The sequence below is a fragment of the Sorex araneus genome, chromosome 2 (assembly GCF_027595985.1).
Source record: "Sorex araneus isolate mSorAra2 chromosome 2, mSorAra2.pri, whole genome shotgun sequence".
In the NCBI taxonomy this organism is placed as follows: Eukaryota; Metazoa; Chordata; class Mammalia; order Eulipotyphla; family Soricidae; genus Sorex; species Sorex araneus.
In genome coordinates, this window is record NC_073303.1 from 295116780 (window position 1) to 295135339 (window position 18560).

Here is an 18560-nt window from a genome sequence, read left to right on the forward strand (position 1 = left end):
ATGTTAAAAGTAATAGTGGTTTTCCTCTTCCTAGTTTGTTGAACTCCTTATTAAAAAAAAAAAAGATGTTAAACATTGTTGGCCAGGACCAGTAAAAGAACAAAATAAAAGGATATTAAGTAGGGCCAGAGAGATTAATATAGAGGCTAAGGCACTTGGCCAAAACCCGGGTTTGATCCCTGGTCCCAGAGCACAGCCCAGAATAATACCTGAGTACTACCAGGTGTAGCCCAAGCCCTTCCTCCCCACCCAGAAAGGATGTCAAGTCAAGTCAGGGCTTTTTTTTAGATAGGATGGACATATCTTCATTTGTGAATTTTGTGTTTTAGAATGATCTATTTTCATCTTTAACCATTTTTTCATTCTACGAATAATACCCATTGGCCATAGTCTAGAATGCATTTTTGGGGGGTTCAGGGGGGATCACACCCATTACTCTGCACTCAGGGGATCGCTCTTAGCGGGTTCAAGGAATCATATTGTGTGCCGGGTCTTGAACTCAGATCTTGCTGTGCAGCCTACCCGTGCACTGTACTAACGCTCTGGCCCCCAATATATAATTCTCTAATATGCTATTGAGTTCAGTTGTGCATGTTTTGTTGGGGTTTTGTATCAGTAGTAGGGATTTTTTTTTTAGTTGTAGCATCTTCTTTGGTCTGACTTTGTATTTGGGGTACTGATAACCTCAGTAAGTTTGTAAACATTGGATTCAGAGCTTTGGAAAAGTTTGCTGTCTATTGATTGGTGTTAGTTTGATGTTTGGAGATTTGATTGAAACTCTCTAGTAGTCTGAAGCTTCCTTTGTTGAAGGTTTTTAATTGCAGATTTAATTTGCTAACTGGCTATTGGTCTGTTCAGATGTTCTAGTCATCATTCCGTCTCGATAGGTTATGTGCTCATTTTTATATTGAGTTGTCTTTTAATTGTTGACTTCTAAATGGTCTTTAACTTTTGTGCTAGACTAGGTCTTAGTAAGGTAGGTGGTATACAGATGCTTTTAAATCTGTAATTGTCTTTGCACTTGAACAAATGTTTTTGTACAAATGTTTGATTTTAATAAGACCCGATTATCTGTTTTTTCCCTTGGTTGCTCTCACTTTTGGTGGCAAAGATTCTTGTAAATCCATGTCACCAAATTGCATTTTCTTCTAGTAGTTTGAAAGTTTCAGCTCTTTCAAGTGCCTGTCTATCTTAAGTTTATTTTTACATAGTATGTGGTAAGGGCCCAAATCAGTTCTTTTGTCTGTGAAGATCTGGTGGTTCCTATAGCATTTGTTGAAAATTCTGTTTTTTCCCCCACTGAGTGATAAAGGCATTCTTGCTAATGATCGATTCCCCATCAGTGTATAAGTTTATTTATCGATTCTCAATTTCTCATCAATTCGTAATGTTCTTCTTTATTACAGATTACTGTAATTGCATAATTGTTTTGAAGTCAGAAAGTGTAGATCCTTTGAGTTATTTTATTTATTTATTTATTTATTTATTTGCTTTTTGGGTCACCCCTGGCGATGCACAGGGGTTACTCCTGGCTCTGCACTCAGGAATCACCCTGGCGGTGCTCAGGGGACCATATGGGATGCTGGGAATCGAACCTGGGTTGGCCGCATGCAAGGCAAATGCCCTACCTGCTGTGCTATTGCTCCAGCCCCTCCTTTAATTTATTTTGACTTATGATTTTTTTTGTATTTTCATATGGATATTAAAATTAGCTCATCAGTTTCTGGGGGAAAGTCACTTGGGATTTGATAATGATTCTGTGGTGTTTGTAGATAATTTCTTTTTTTTTTTAGAGAACTTTAATTTTGTCTGTTTTAGTTGTCCATATGGTATTTTTGACTTAATATTCCTGGCTTCGTTTAAGTTCTATTCCTGTATTGCTTATATGCTTCTTATGTCTTCTCCTTGCTTTTATTTTTCTGCCCATTATTATTCTTACCATTATCAAGATTACTCATCTAAAATACTTAAGATCCTTTTAGTGACTCCCTGTAACTTTCAGAATTTATTTACTTACTCAAATCTAATTCCTTAATCAGGCATTATCCTTGGGAATGCAGTAGTGAACAAAACAAAAATATTTGCCCTTGTGGGGCTTACATTCTAGTGTGGGGCTATGTAATAAATACCGAAACATATAGTGGAAAGTGCTATAGAGAAAAAGTAGGGTAGGGACTAGGAGAAGGCACTGCTTCAAATAGGGTGGTCAGGGAGGCAGGCCTTTCATGACCACAGCCCTCCCACTTGCCTGTATTTTTTCCTTCTCTTTGTTACCACAGTTTAAAAATATCATGTGAAATATTTTGAGAGATTGGCCTTATTCACATTTATTACGGCATCTTTCTCTAATCCTATGATTCCATTAGTTACTATGTTTAGTTTATAAATTAAGCACTCAGGTCTGCAAGTGTAGCAAAACTGGCTGTGTACCTAGGGTTTGCTACGTGTGCTTTCAGGCACCCTCTCGATTGCCTCAGAACACATCTCCACTGTAGAAATTCATTCCTCTAACATCCGAGGAAAGCTTTGATCAAGGAAAATATAGCAAATAATGGGGCTGCAGAGATAGCATAGTAGGTGTAGTGCTTGGCCTCGAACGCGGCTGAGCTGGGTTTGATCCCCGGCATCCTTTATGGTCCCTGTGCAATACCAGGGGTGATTCCTGAGCACAAAGCAGCAGTTACCCCTGAGCATCACCGGGTGTGGCCCCCAAACAAAAACAAAACAGTAAATAGTAACCAAGAGGCTCTGAGAAGGCAACAAGCATGGCATGTTTGAGGCACACCAGGGAAGGTATGTCAAGTGCAAGAAGACAAGGTCATAAGAAGTAGCAAATTCTGTATGGCTCGTGGGAAAAATTTAGTGCTGTGGCTCTTTCACAGTGAGGTGGGAAGTCACTGGAGGGGTTAAGCAGAAGAGTAACAGGCCTCATGTAATAAAATTCAGTTGATACGTCGGGGGAAAGAATCTGTGGGGAGTGTAGCAGTGGCCAAGGTGAAAGTTTAGTATACCCGAAGTATGCCTCACCAGGTGTGACTCCAAGGGGACCCAGGTGGCAGGGGAACCTAATGAGGTGCTTCTCACGATGAGAACATGGCCAAAAGGATGAACCACCATTTTATATCAGTAGCTTCCATTTTTTTTTTTTATGTGCTCTTTCTTGCTCTCATTTGCTCTCTTGGAAACAGCTGTAAAAGAGACACAGCAGTATAGTTGACCTGCCTCTTAGAGACCCACATTGCAAGAAACGGAAGGTGGGTGGTGTCTGGGCTTAACCTTGGACCAACCCACGAGGCAGGCAGTCCTGCCAGCAACCTCTTCCTTAAGCTCAGAGCTGAATCTGCCGCTCTTGCAGCCTGCAGCCTGCAGCAGAGACTGCAGACCTGACTAGTTTAGTCGTCTGCAGCTCGACTGCCCTTTGTGGGGAACCTTGAGTGTAGGTTCCTGGATTATTGACACCTGCATTCTGGATATACAGAAACTGGGAAGATGTTTCAGGATGCTTAGATTTGGCTTAATCTCCCACACCGTGGTAGATGAAGTATTTGCCAACTGAGAATGTAATTACTGTTTTGTGGCTTTAGTTTTTGTTTTGGTGGTGGGGATCAAATCAGGGCTTCATGCTGGCTGTACATGCTCTTCCACTGAGCTATGTCCAAGCCAATAACATTAATCTGATAGATCTTTTCAGGATGGTAACTGCGGAACTGACAAAAAATAACTGAACTGTGGATATGCTCAGTAAAGGCAGAGCTAATCTAATTTTCTGATACAAGGGGGAGGGAGTCATAAAAAAAAGAAATGGTTAAAAGGTGATTTCAGGCTTTTGGCCTAGGCAGCAAACAGGAGAGCTACAAACCAAGACTTAGACAGTATTCGAGAAACAGACTTTTCCTTTCGGGAGCAATAAACGTCTCAGTATTTGTAGCACTTTCATAGAGCACTCCTGTCCTGAAGAACGAGCACTGACAGTGCTTTGGCCGCCCCCTAAAGTGGCTGGTCAGGGGTGTGGGCACAGGCACAGTGGCCGATGTCTCTGCAAGCACGAGCCTGGAAGTTTGATCCTCAGATGCCACCTCCACGTGCTTATTATGCTCTGGGCAGTTTGCTCTTTGGACGCCAGGCACTGCAGCGGTGACTGCATTCTCGGAGGACAGAAAGTGTGACAGCGTCAGCTCTGAGGTGTGACTGCCTGTGAGAACCACCACTGAAGATGACAGCCCCCAGCGAGCGCCACAGCCACCTGTGTGACCCCTGGCCGAGCCCCACAGCCCAACACGCAAGTCCATGGCTGGGCATTGGTCGTCGGCTGGACATTGCAACCAGAAGCAAGAACATGGGTGGGAAGCGGGGGGGGGGGGGGGCTAGAATTTGGTCATGTGTTCCCTCCCCTCCCTGTACATGGGAAGCAGGTGAATTTCGATGATCATTTGTTAAGTGTCGCATGATCAAAGTGACTTTGTTCATGGCTGTATTTTTATTTTTTTGTTGTTGTTCATGTCTTTATTGGGAAAATACCTGGTCTAGCGCCAACCCCCTCAGCCTGGGGGGGAAAGGCCAGCATAGAAATTCAGAGATGTACCTGCCAGTGGATGGGAACCCATCAAGTTCAGACAGTGGTGCCCACACTGGTCCCAAGACACTGAATTACTCAGATAATATGGTTTTCTTTGACTATTCAGTCTTTAGGAATCTGGACTCCATAACGTGTGTGTGTGGGGGGGGGGGGCGTGTTTGGACCTCACCTGGCAGTACCTGGGGGAGGTGCATGTGCAGTGCTGGGGATGGAACCCGGGTCAGCACACATAAACTGATGCACTGTCTCTTTGGCACCACTAAATACTTAAATGGTCTTGGTAATTAAGTACCTTCCCACAAGAAGAGTTGGGTGAGTGGGCAGAACACTCAAAGGGCTGGAGCACATTTTCTATGCAGGAGCCCCAGTTTTGACACAACCCCCCCTCATCATCTCATTGTCCCCGTGGTCCCCTGTTCATGCTGGGAGCAGCCCCGAGCGTCAGGACTTGCTATCAGTATTGAAGTCTTTTTTTTTTTTTTCTTCTGGGTCACACCCGGCGATGCACAGGGGTTACTCCTGGCTCATGCACTCTGGAATTCCTCCTGGCAGTGCTTGGGGGACCATATGGGGTGCTGGGAATCGAACCTGGATCGGCCGCATGCAAGGCAAACCCCCTACCCGCAGTGCTACTGCTCCAGCTGCAATATCGAAGTCTTAAGTTATCCCCACACTTATTAAAAACATGGCTTTTTGTGATATAACTCATGTTTTGCTTCCATTTGCTGAGGCTTTATTGTACTGAACACTTGATTAACCTCAGGTACTGCTTCCTCAGTTTTACAGTAAGACCGACAAACACGAGGTTAGGTAATTTATTACAAGCTCCAGATGGTAAATCCAGAGTCTGAATCCCGGCCTCGTTCCAGACTCCTTCACCGTTCTTACTCTAATCGGAATTGTAGGACTGAGTTCTGCCTTTACACTCCACATGGGTGACAAGTCTTAAGGATGTTAGGGCTAGCTATTCCAAATTGTACTTTATTTTATTTTGTTATCATTTTCAGTTTTTTAAAAATTATTGTTGGGGTCACACATTTTTCTTTATTTGTTGGGGGCGGGGGCACACCCCGTGGGTACCCAGGGCTTTCTCCTATGTTCAGGGATCACTACTGGTGGACTTCAGGGAACATAAGGGGTGCTGGGATTGAGCCTGGGTAGGCCGCACCCTGCCCACTGTACTCTCCGGCACCTACACCTTCTTGGGGAACTGGGACCCTCCTGCTGTTGGTCAGGATTAAACCCAGGCCTTGCATGCGTTGCAGCCTCTCATTTGCAGCTAGAAAACAAAATTGCCCTTTGCTGTCGTCAGGGCAGTGTCTGGGAATCACACTTGTTTGTGGTGCTTGTAGTGAGGGGGTGAAGAGTGTCACCGCAGTGTCCGGGATCAGGGGTTATGTGGGGGTGGTGCCAGGGATTGAACTCAGGCCTCATGCATGCAAGGCAAGTGCTGTACAGCTGGCCCGCTTCTCCGAGTCCTCATTTTCCATTTTTTATATTCTCAAGATAATTGGTAAATTTTACTTTGTATCATTAAATTGTAATGAATTCACAGTGCAAGCATACTGCTTCCATGCCATACTGTCGTCATCGCTCCAGTATATTAATAGAAGTATCACAGGATGACCTCCATTGTGTCCCCTGAGCAGCTTATGCAGAGACGGGGAGAGAGCTCAAAAAGGAGAAGCGTGTCCTTTGATCCCTGGTGCCTCATAACCCCTTGAGCACTGCCGTGTACAGTCCTGGTGGCTCCCAAGCACTGATGGGAGGTCTTCCCAAAGCCCTGCAAACTTATGAATAACCACTTAATTTGTATTCTCTGCTACTGGTACATTAGGTATCTTGGAATTGAAAATGTGGGAATGGGGGCTAGAGTGATAGCACAGTGGGTAGGGCGTTTGCCTTGCACGCAGCCGACCCATGTTCAATTCCCAGCATCTCACATGGTCCCCTGGGCACTTCCAGGAGTAATTCCTGAATGCAGAGCCAGGAGTAATCCCTGTGCATTGCTGGGTGTGACCCAAAAAGCAAAAAAAAAAAAAAAGTATTTTCTAATAGTTATATTCTCAGAAGGATCAAATAAGATAAAGACCTTGATGCTGCTACTGATGATTGCGAACTAAGTCCTTGCATCTGTCAAATGAGGGGTTCTTTTACCCCCATGATTTCTGAGTCCATAATGTCTTCATGTGAGATATGAAGCAAATGATCTCCCAGTTTGTTGGGTTATTCTTTGGTGGAAAGAGATGTTATGGAATGACTTGAAGTGTTCAACAAAACTTTGTTCCATGTATATTGGCAGAGTCCATCAAAATGTATTCTGTCCTGCTTCTGTAGCTTGTTGCTTGGAGGAGCAGCCATGTGACTAAGTTCTTACCAGCAAATGCATCTGATGGCCCTCTTTTTCTGGACAAGAGTCAACGTGAGCTTTCTGTTCTGTCAACTACAACCAATGTCAACCCAAGTTGTTCAACCAAGCACATGGCGATAATGCCCTAGGATGGTGATCATCAGGGTGAAGAACATCACCAGTCTCTGAATGGCTTCATGGACAGGGCAGCCAGCTGACCGGACCTTCCTACAGAACCTCAATGCTCAGGATTGTTGCTGGGTGTCATCCACTGTCTCATATGCACGCAATGTGAACATTCTTAAGGGAATCGGTGCTTATTGGACCCTTGGTGCCTTCTCCTCCCCAGCCCCTTCTCTCCACTGATGGTTATGATGACCTGAGCTGCACAGTCTCTGGTGCTCACTTGGGATCACACACCAGGCAGGCAGTGGTGTTGCTGGGGGGTGCCCTCCTCTCGTGCCTGCACACATTCTCACCAAGGTTACGCTCCCTCTTTTTTTTTTTTTTTGCTTTCTGGGTCACACCTGGCGATGCACAGGGGTCACTCCTGGCTCTGCACTCAGGAATTACTGTTGGCTGTGCTCAGGGGACAATATGGGATGCTGGGAATCGAATCCAGGTCGGCCGCGCGCAAGGCAAATGCCCTACCTGCTGTGCTATCACTCCAGCCCCTCGCTCCCTCCTTTTTAGGAGTTGGGGGCCCTCTGGTGATTCTTGACCAACTGGGTCTGGGGTTCAATACAGACCTAAGGATGCATGTAGTATCTGTTGCTCAGGCCCCACGATGTCAGGGATTACCTGGGCCACCCCAGTGGTGCTACCTACCCCTGTTAATTCCAGGGTGAGCCATATCATGGTGGCTGCACTGTCTCGCCAGTCTCTGAGGTTGCAGTCCCAAGTGCATGTTTAGGGGGGCTTTCTCTAAGCAGTACTTGAGACCTGGGGGCCACGCCTGGTGCCCCTAGGGCCCAGTGGTGCTTGGGGGCTACCATGGCTACATCTGAAGGGGCTGGGGCATTGCTCCTACCCCCTGATCTGTCTTCCTGGCCCCATCCTGTCAGTTGTGTTGTTTGCTGGGGGCTGTGGCCTTGGGGACTTTGCACACACCTGGCTGAGGGGATGTGGCACCAGGGAGAACAAACAGCAGAGCTGCCAGGATCTGCGAATGTAGGTGGCACCAGGAATCTAAGGAGGCTTCATGCTTGCACAGCAGGTGCCTCAATCATGGAGTCAGTTCCTGACCCTTCAGATTCTTTTTACTCCCAAGTTCATTAACAAATCTGGAGCTTGCTTATGGTAGGAAGGAAAGAACTCTTGACTCGCTGATGGAGAAATTTTAATGCATGTACTTGTTGACTTGTTTATGTGTGTCTCCCGAGCAGTACTCTGGGGGCCTGAGGCCATGTCTGCCATCCTTTCCCTGGAGGTGAGGGTTGGAGTATTCAGAGTTGGGTCTGGTAACGCTGGTGGGCATCAAGGCTGTAACTGGTGGTGTGCAGGGGACCACGTGGTGCCAGCGATTTGGTGTGAGGCCTCATGCATGCCAGAAATGTGGACTCGCCCTGTGAACTGTCTGCCCTGCCCTGATCATGATATACATTCCACACACACATACACATCGAGGTTTTTGGACACACCTGCAGTACTCAGGCTTCCTCCTAGCTCTGTGCTCAGGGATCACTCCTGTTGGATTTGAAGGACCTTATGGAGTGTTGGAGAGCAAACCTGGGTCTGCCGTGTACAAGGCAAGCACCCTACCTGCTATTCTATCCCTCTAGCCCCATTACTTCATATTTAACCACATTAAATTTTATGACTAGAGATCGTGAATTGGTTCAGTTCAGAAGAGGAGCTCCAGGAGCCTGTGATAATACAGTGGGAAGGGATTTTCCTGCACGCGGCTGACCTGGGTTCCATCTCCGGCACCCCATATGGTCCCTTGAGCCCACCAGGAATGATCTTTGAGCTCAGAGCGCAGAGCACCGCTGGATGTGGCCAAAAATTAAAACTAAAAAAGGAACTCCTAAAGGAAAGAAGCCACATGATTATCTTAGAGAACATTCCATGTGGAGACAGTACTGGTAAAAAGAACAGAAAAAGATGTACAGTCACATAGTTGTTCCAACTCTGTGCGTGATTCCTGATGGATTCCTGATGGACATTGCTGGCTGTTTTACAAGATCCGGACAGAATACCTTTAACGGGGCACAGAGAAACCATGGTGGCGGCCACAGTGTTGCCACCTGCCCCGGCTGGGCTGAGTCACAGTGCCGCTGGACATAGAGTCCTGGCAGCAGTGCGTGCAGTGGCTCATCCACTGTGGGGTGCTGTCAACCAACCACTGGGTGACCTGGGACTTGGCGTAGGTGTTCGACCTGGCACAGACCCTCCGCGATAGGGTCCTGCTCTGCCAGCTGCTCAACAACCTCTGGATGTACTCCATCAACCTCAAGGAGGTCAACCTGAGGCTGCAGATGTCTCAGGTGCTGTCCAGAGACGCAGGCAGGTGTGTGTTTGCCAGTGTGCAGATCATTATAACATGCCAGTTGACCAAAAGCTTACATGCCGTAGACTGGGAACACCTGTAAAGGCTATTAGAGGCCGCCCCAAAAGCCTCCGTCCCTCTCGGAGAGCCCGGCAAGCTACTGAGAGTATCCCGCCTGCACAGCAGAGCCTGGCACACTACTTGTGGTGTACTCGATATGCCAAAAACAGTAACAACGATGGTCCTCATTCCCCTGATCCTGAAAGAGCCCCCAATACGCCATTGGGCTACACTAGTACGTGACAGGGATGAATGGAGATGTTCGAGCAAATTGCTGGACAACGGGATGACAGTGATACAGTGAATATAGTTGTTAACATCATCTGATAAAGTCAAAACTAACCATAGTGACAATCCTTAATGTGTGTGTGCCTAATAAGAGCTTTAAAATATATGAAGAAAAAAATAGGAATGAGAAAATCCTCAATTATAGCTGGAGATTTTACTACCAATCATATAATTGAGAGAAATGACCAAAATATCCCCCAAACAAAATCAACCAATATCCCAAATGCTAGTAAGAGCATGGCTAATTTTGAAGGTCACTGTCAGCAAATTATGTTTAAAGAACAAAGCAGGGGTCAGAGCGATAGTACTGCAGGTAGGTAATTTGCCTTAAACGCAGCTGCCCTGGGTTCAATCCCCGGCATACTTTATGGTACCATGAGCATCATAGGGAGTAATTTCTGAATGCAAAACCAGGACAGCAGTAATCCCTGAGCATTGTGAGGTGTGACCCCAAAACTGGATTTTTGTTTTTTTTTAAAGAACACGGCATTCTGCAACTCTGGGACAAACATTCTTCTGTATATACATTGTTCACATTCTACCATGCAGCTAGTGGGATTCTGCATGGGCTCATATTGAAGGGACAGATCAATTTTGGAAGAACAGACACCTATGAACATGGAGTAAATCCATCTACTTCATTCTTTGGTTTTGTTAAATTTTTGTATTCTCTTCAAAAAGCTCATGTACATATTTTGTTAACTCATTTTGGGGCTGGGGGGAGGGGTGCAGAGTCACAGTACAAGGGATAGGCACTTGTCCTGAATGCATCCGATGATTTGGGATTGATCTCTGGCATCCCATATGGTACTTGCGTACCACCAGGGGTAAACCCTAAGCACTGCTGGGTGTAGCCCCAAAACCAATTAAAAAAAATTAATTTCAAAGGGAGCCAAGATAATGGTGTTTTGTTTTAGATTTGAGAATCTTTGTTAATTGTGGGAAAATAGGGAAGGTTGATTGACTTTTGTGTTATTAACCTTGTAATTTGCATCCTTAATATCTTTTATTTTAGCACCTTAAGAAATAGGTTTTTTTTTTTTTTTTTTTTTTTTTTTTGCTTTTTGGGTCACACCCGTCGATGCACAGGGGTCACTCCTGGCTCTGCACTCAGGAATTACTCCTGGCGGTGCTCAGGGGACTATATGGGATGCTGGGAATCGAACCCGGGTCGGCCTCATGCAAGGCAAACGCCCTACCCGCTGTGCTATCACTCCAGCCCCCCCAAAATAGGTTCTTTTAGAGTCACAACGTCTCCTGTAAGTAAAGTCACTCTTAGTATCCCTTTCCTAATTGCACTAAGTAAAATTTCCAGCATGATGTCAAAGAGGGGAAAGTGAGAGCAGACAGCTTGTACCTGATCTTAAAATTTTGAGGAAGTTCATTTCTTACCACTAATTTTGGTAGTTTTGGTGTTCCACTAGCCTCACAGACCTTATGCAAGACAGGTGCTGACTGGTGGCTCCAATTTGGTAAAACGTTTGTTCTAATTTGGGGTCACATCCGGTGGTGTTGAGGGCTTACTCTTGACGCTGTGCTCAGGGATCACTCCTGCCAGTGCTCAGGGGCACACATCTGGTTCTGAGGACCAAACCTTGCAAGGCAAGCACCTACCCACCAGAACTATTGATCTGACCCTGTTAAAAAATATTTGTAAGGGGTGTTTATGTCTATATTCATCAGAGAATTTGCTCTGTAGTTTTCTTCTGTAATGAAAATGCCTTTGTCTGGTTTTGGTATTAGGGTAGTGCTGGGCTCATAGAACAACTCAGGATGCATTCTACTTTCATCCTCGAATATTGTGGAGAATTTTGTATAATTTCTCCCAGAGTCTGTAGTGTTCCCTAGTGAACCCTTTTGTCTTGTTGCTTTCTGTGTGGGAGTTAATCAAGTGCAATTCAATTTCTTTAGTAAGGACAGGCCTATTCAGATCTGTTTCTTCTTGTATAAGCTTTGGCAGATTGTTTCTTTTAAGGAACTGGTCTATTTCATCTGAATTATGAAGTATGTGGGTATAGAGTTGTGTATAATATTCCTTGATTATTCTTCTAGTGTCTTTAGAATCTATACTGCTATTCTTGCTTTCATTTCTAATATTAGTCATCTGTGCCCTCTATTTTCAAAGGCTAGTCTATCTTTTTAAAAGTTTTTTTGGGGTCATTGATTTCCTGTGGTATCACTGTCGCTGTCACTGATACCACTGTATTTCCTGTGGTATCAGCTCTAATTCCTTTTTATATATTTCTTTTGCATATTTTGATTTAATATTTTTCTTGGTTCCTCTGGTAGAAACAATCAAATGATTGATCTGAGATCTATTTTCTTAGCCTATCCAGTACTCTAAGTACAACCTTTTGCTCAAACTCTACAACACAGATAAAACAGGAGTGACACACAAGATCAGATGGCATGTAATACTCAAGGCATCCAATCTCAATGAACAAAATATCAACACAGAAGGCTTAACCTGTAATAACATTTTAGCAATCTCTTATGTAAGGGCTTAATAACTCCATGGTGAGATACACAATCTTCACTAACTCCTGAAACATTTTTTGATCATTTAGCAAATTATAACAAGCAATATAAAATTATTGAGGGCCTGTTCTAAGGGTGGGCTTAACAGGTGGTTAGGAAAATTGGAGAAAATGGTGGTGGGATTGGTGTTGGTATACTGAATGTCTGTAACAAATTGTCATGAGCAACTTTGTAGACCACACTGTTTACATAATATATAAGAAGAAAAAAATCCCAAATAATTTAGGATTAAAAAGAGGAAATGAAAATTGCATTGGAATGCACATAAGAGACAAAATATAGCATACGACTATGGTGTAAAACTTTTTGGTCATTTCTTATAAAATTAAACGTAATGCCTTATGATAGCAATTCTAGTTATGTGAAATGAAAACATTATGTAAGGAATGCTCCTAATTGTACTTTTCATCATCCTGAACTAAATCTGCATGTCCAAGGCCGAGAGACATAATTGTGGGGTGCCCATGCAGTGACGGGAACAGGACAGCCAAAAAGAGCCAATTATGAATCTCTGCAGCATGCATGAACCTCACAGACATTCAGAGGAACAAAGGCAGAAGCGAGAGAACATGTGGAATTCTACTTTCATGAAATTCAGGAACAGGAAACACTTCTGGCAAGAGGAACCCGCACAAGGGAACTTTCTGGGGTACATGGATTGGGGCAAGGACGGCGCAGAAGACAAACCTGCAATAAAGGCACCTAAACAGCACACCACTAACCAGTTTACACAGACACAAGTTGTTTTACCTTGAAGATTATGTAGTGCTTTATCACCACTTCCAATAGTGTTGTCCTTTGTGTACTTGACTCTTCAAAATAAAACAAATAGCTCTCGGGGCCAGAGGTGTAGCTCAGTGGTAGTGCACATGCTTTGCAGCCAGGAGGACCTGGGTCTGTGCCCCGGAAACCAGTGCTCCAAACCATTTTCTCCCCTGTGATCAGCCAAAGTATGTTTTCACCAGACACTGACTGTTCCCTCCCGTTCCACCTATATTGTATCAAAGTGCAAAATTTCATCTTCCAAATGGCTGAGTATCTCATTGTATGTGTGTATCTCTCTCTATACAGATGTGTGTGTTGTGTTACATCTTCTCTATCCATTTATTGTTGGAAACTTTGATTCTGTAACTCTGCTATTGCAAATTGCATTGCAGTGATCACAGATGTGCACATCTCTCTCTCTCTGAATTAGTGTTTGTGTTCTTTGGCTACCTAGAAATAGAACTGCTGGATCAGATGACAGTTCTATTTTTAATTTTGCAGAAATCTCCACACTATTTTCTAGGAAACATGAACCTCAGTTGCTCCCTAAATAAGAACAGATGCCTCTGTCAGCTTACGTGTTGAGGATCATCCTCTTCATTTCAGAAACCAAGTTCAGTGAGGTGCCTGGAATCCAGTGGCGTACGGAGCTTACTTGGCAAGTGGAAGGCTGTGTGTTCCAACCCTGGTGCTGCTCGTCTGCTGAGGTGATCCTGCCTGCCCCAAAGCCTGGGCTCCTGGTGAGAGGCAACATACCACCTACCTACTTAGCTGGCTCATCTGTGACACATACAGTGCCACTCTGCAAATGCTAACACAGGGGCAAAGGTTTACTTTTTTATTTAATACATTTATTTAAAAGCTTACTTTTAGCTGGCAGCGGGGTATTAGCAATGATGATTATCACCGGGAAGTTAAGCTTTTAAATACGAGTGCACATTATACCAGTTCTCTTTAAGTAATGCCTGTTTGCATGGGCCAAGGCATTTCCCAGTTCCCCTGGCTGGCTTATCATGAGGCTGTGTGTAGTTAGTTGAAACACTGTATCCTTTACATTCGGTGCATCTCAGACAATTGTGAGGAGCTGTGCAGATAACCTATAAAGGCAAGGAACCACTAGATTTATTTTGATAGGCGCTTCCCCAGGGATACTTGGGGACGTGGGGGCCACTTGTAGGGACACGGGCTCAGTGGTAAGGACTTGGTGGCTCAGTGGAGCAGAGGCGTGGTGCTTAGGGACCGTGAGATGCCAGGGACAGGGCCTGTACACAGCCACCAATGATTCAGAAATTCAGCAGGCCTGCGCTCCAGCCCTCGAAGCTGTCTCCCCAGCTTCTGAATGTTGCAAGTTTTGGTCAGTGAAAGGCAAAAATGGCAAATATAGCAATATTACCTCAAAAGAAAAAAGAAACAAGTCTGGCAGTGCTCGTTGTGGTGAGCGGAGAGCAGTGTACATGCTTAAAGAATAGAAAACCACTTTTAACTATATAGGAAACATTTTATTTGAGAAACATAGTTTCATAAACTTTAAAAAAACTACCGGGAGCCATACAGTCAAGTATACTAAGCAGATACTTCGCTCGCCAAGCAGATACTTTTTAAAGGTTTATACTAGACAGCCACAGTATCTGAGGTCCGAAATGTTAAACTAAGTGTTGCTACAGAATTTCCAGCCACTAATGATTCAGAAAAAAATCTAACAATCATCATTACAAACATGACATTATTTATCACCTAATTTTGTAGGAGTATCATTTGTTATCAAATAGCACTTGAATAATGTTCTATTTTTGTGAAAAAGTGAGCTGTTAAGTCGTGTAAGTGGGCTCTTTCAAAGAAAAGATGTAGAAGAACTCAAACTCTGTAGTTTCAGTTTTATTCACACCTACTTCTGGCATACTCCCATTTAATAGTAACAGGAAAAACAAACACGGATGATTTCCCCCAGGCCAATAACTTTTCAGAGTTAGTTAGCATATTTTTAAGGTTTTCAGTATTAACGGGAAATATTTCACCTGATGTGAGCCTGTGAAACAGGAGTGTCTCAAGCTCATCACGCGAGCTCAGATTCACAGTCTGCTTCTTGTCCGAGTCAAGTTATTTCCTAACAGGTGAATGTCCCCATTTGGTCCAGGTCTCTGAATCCTTCGGGTAGCGCGGAGACCAGGACTCCAGGAGGAGGGTAAGCTAAGAGAAATTCGGATGGTCCACTTTCTTGTTGCACTTTGGGTCCACACTCAACTCCTCGATGCGCCTGATGCTGGGGCTTGGTACGGAGGCTGGAGGGAGGTTCTGAACCTGGTTCGGTGCTTGCTATTATCTTCAGGGCTACCGGGCTTTCAGATTAGGCAAATAGATCTGAGAGCACCAAATAAACTAGTCCTAACTCATGTGGGCTCGGGCAGGTAAGAAATAATTAATGATCAACATGTGCTGCTCGAAGTATTTAAGAAATATGCAAAGGGGAGTTTTTCACATTCTGTTAGAACAGTCTTACAATAGGGACTCCAGCACCAGGCAACTACTGAGAGCTTATAGACATCACCTTTCACTTTCATAAATAAACAGAAGACATCCCCTTGTTACAATTTCAAGATAACCTTCTTAACGGAAGTTGGTTTTGAAGAGCAAAGTCTGATAAGCTTATCAGCATATATACCACTTCTTTTCTCTAGACATAAAAATTTCTAGTAATTTCAAATGGTGCGTGCAGAAAATGACAGTGCCACACGAGAAGCAGCCTCCAGGCTAGTGGCCGAGACTGCTCAATGGCTTTGTCGTCCTTTCGTATCGGTTGTCAGTAAGCTGATGGTAAGTGAACACTGTAAGGCAGAGATGCAAGGAAGGCCACCGAATGTCATTTTGTGTAAGTACATTTTATGAGATAGTCTAAGAAAGATCAGGTTCCACATTCTCAATTACTCTTCTGAGTAATTTTCTGTCATTCCTTTCTGATTGCATACAGTATATTTTATTACCTCTTTAATCTATTACCAGAATATTCATATCTTCTTAGATTTTGGAATGCACAAGAAGGCTGCTTATGAAAATTATTTAGGCTGAAATGGCTGCTTACTATTTTTAAATGGTATTTATTAGTAGAAATAAAATTTTAATTCTTTACCATTCTTTCCCTATCAGCTCAATTCCAAAAGACTTAATATTTATGTGTGTATGTGTGAGTGAGAGAGAGAGGGAGAGAGGGAGAGAGAGAGAGAGAGAGGTGGGTGGGGGGGCACATCCAGTTGTCTTCAGGGACTTCTGGCTCTTGACTCAGAAATTACTCTTGGCAGTGCTTGGGGGACCATATGGGATGCTGGGGATCAAACCTGGATTGACCTTGTACAAGGCAAGTGCCCTACCCACTCACTATACTATGCCCTCTGACTCCAGAAGGCTAATATTTGAGTGGTAGAGGACTGTGCACTAGATCTACCAAAAACAATTCTATTCTTTAAAAAAACTTTTTTACAGGTGGGGCTGGGCTCTGACTGGGTGTGCTCAGGGAACACCCCTGGCAGGGCCCAGGGAACCATGTGCAGTGCCAAGAATCGAAATGGGGTCAGCTGCATGCAAAGCAAGTGCCTGGCCCTCTGTACTCACTCTCTGGCCCAGAATTCTAGTCTTAAGGGAAAATTTTGGCAAAACTGCCTATCACCATTTCCAGACATGAAAAATGTGCCCGGGTTCGATTCCCAGCACCCCACCTGGCCAGAAGTGATCCTCGAGCACTGCCCGGTGTGATCCAAAAGCAAACAAAGTACACATATAGACACATATAAATCATCACGTACTTAGAGCTGGGTAATAGTTCTTAAATCAATAATCATTTCTGAAATGCAAAAATATTACCTTTTAAGGGAAACAAATGGCAACAGAGATACATAATAAATCGAGGCAGGAAATTAAGTATTAAAGGAGAACATTAATTACTGCAATGTATGTACTCGATCCTTCTGGGCATTTTAATTTATTGCTGCGGTTGCCCCCGTGACATTTCCGTCTGAGGCTGTTTCATTCCTATTCTCTAGCCAGGCCTGCGGCTGGAGCTCCCGGGGGTGCTCACCGGCCAGGCTCTTCCCTGCAGGTCTTCCTGCTGGTCTGGCTGACCGGAAGGGAAGTGCCACTCCGCATGCAGGGGGTGGCTCTGCTCTTCTGCACGGATGTAACTGCCCTCATATTTGATTTGTAGAATTAAAAGTATTTGCAATATTTAAATACTGTCCAAACTTGTTTTTTATTGATAGAGCTGAACTTTACAACAAGTGTCAACGAATACTATAAACAGAGCTTTCAGACACAGGGAAGAAAAGCAAATTGAAATATATTAACCAGATTAAAGCATGCAAAAAGGTCAATGATGAACAGGTTAAATAACAACACACTAATGATATCGAGTTTACTCATAGAGGTCCTTCATATTTGTCACAAAAATATTCGTTAACATCAATTTGAAATTTGGCAAACGGACTTGATTCCTGATTTTACAGATCAGATAGGGTATACTTTGGTATATAATGATTACTAGATGTGATATAGTAAATTTAGAGACGTTTGGTCTTGGTATGTATTTACTACCCACAGTACAGTCAGTAATACTTGGAAATACATTCTAATCCGTGAACTTAAAAAGCACTAATAAATTAACAACACGGGCCACTGAGGGACCAAAATTTCTTACTATTCACAGTAACTTTTCCCATGAAAAGTCTCAAATATAACTCTAATAAAAAAATAGAGTTTTCATGGCAAACTTTTCAGCATCATTTACAGAAGCAGATTTAAATATAAGATTCAGTAACCAAGCTAATACTAAAAAATACAGTTAACTAGGAATCATCTCTTTTTCCTACTGTGATATTAAAATATAGTGGCCTTGGTAAGAGGCTGAAATGCCTCAGGAGTCCCATTCGCACAGAGGGCAACCCAGACATAATGATGGAAAAATATCTCCTCATTCATAAATTTTATTTTTTTATTTCTTGCTTCTTTTGGGGCAGGGCATATACAGTGGTGCTTGGGGTAGGAGTGGGGGGGGTTGCTCCTAGCGGTGTGCTGGGAACCCCGGGTGGTGCTGGGGGATGAAACCCGCGGCCTCCTTGCATGAAAGCATGCACTTCGGCCCTTCGAGCCATCTTCCCGGTTCTTAGTCATAAATTTTAACATACTCAGATTAAAACTGGGGGGGGCTGAGATGAGTTCACGTGACTGTTTTTGGTTGGTTTGCCATTATAATTCAGAGTAGATCTGAGCTACTCCAGGGTTTGGAAAGCTGTTCTGCGGAGCCAGAGTGGCCATGGCCAGGATGATCACACTCAATTTTAACAAGGAGGCTCCCACCAAGCACTACTGCCCCTTTAACAAGTAGATGAGTCCATGGTGGAGAGAGTCAGGATGCTCCTGTCGTTGGTATAGAAAGGATCCGCTGCACGCCATGATCTAAAGTAACAATAAGAGAGAAGTTTGGCTCACCAGGACCTAGGTTTTAACTGAGA

General features: G+C 44.0%; 1 protein-coding gene and 1 long non-coding RNA gene across 5 annotated transcripts in view; one reads left to right on the forward strand and one right to left on the reverse strand.

Annotated features, from left to right (window-relative positions):
* The first annotated feature begins 13669 nt into the window (after window positions 1–13669).
* Window positions 13670–18560, forward strand: part of LOC129401898 (uncharacterized) — a 30906-nt gene continuing 26015 nt past the window's right edge. The window contains exon 1 of the long non-coding RNA XR_008628424.1: window positions 13670–13805. This is a non-coding gene — a long non-coding RNA (uncharacterized LOC129401898). The remainder of the gene's footprint in view (window positions 13806–18560) is intronic.
* Window positions 14928–18560, reverse strand: part of ATP11B (ATPase phospholipid transporting 11B (putative)) — a 116078-nt gene continuing 112445 nt past the window's right edge. For all 4 annotated transcript variants that reach the window (XM_055124852.1, XM_055124853.1, XM_055124851.1 and 1 more), the window contains one exon: window positions 14928–18504. Coding sequence is in view for 1 of the 4 variants with exons in the window: in XM_055124851.1 (XP_054980826.1) it covers window positions 18423–18504 (82 nt within the window). In the remaining 3 variants the exon portion in view is untranslated. The remainder of the gene's footprint in view (window positions 18505–18560) is intronic.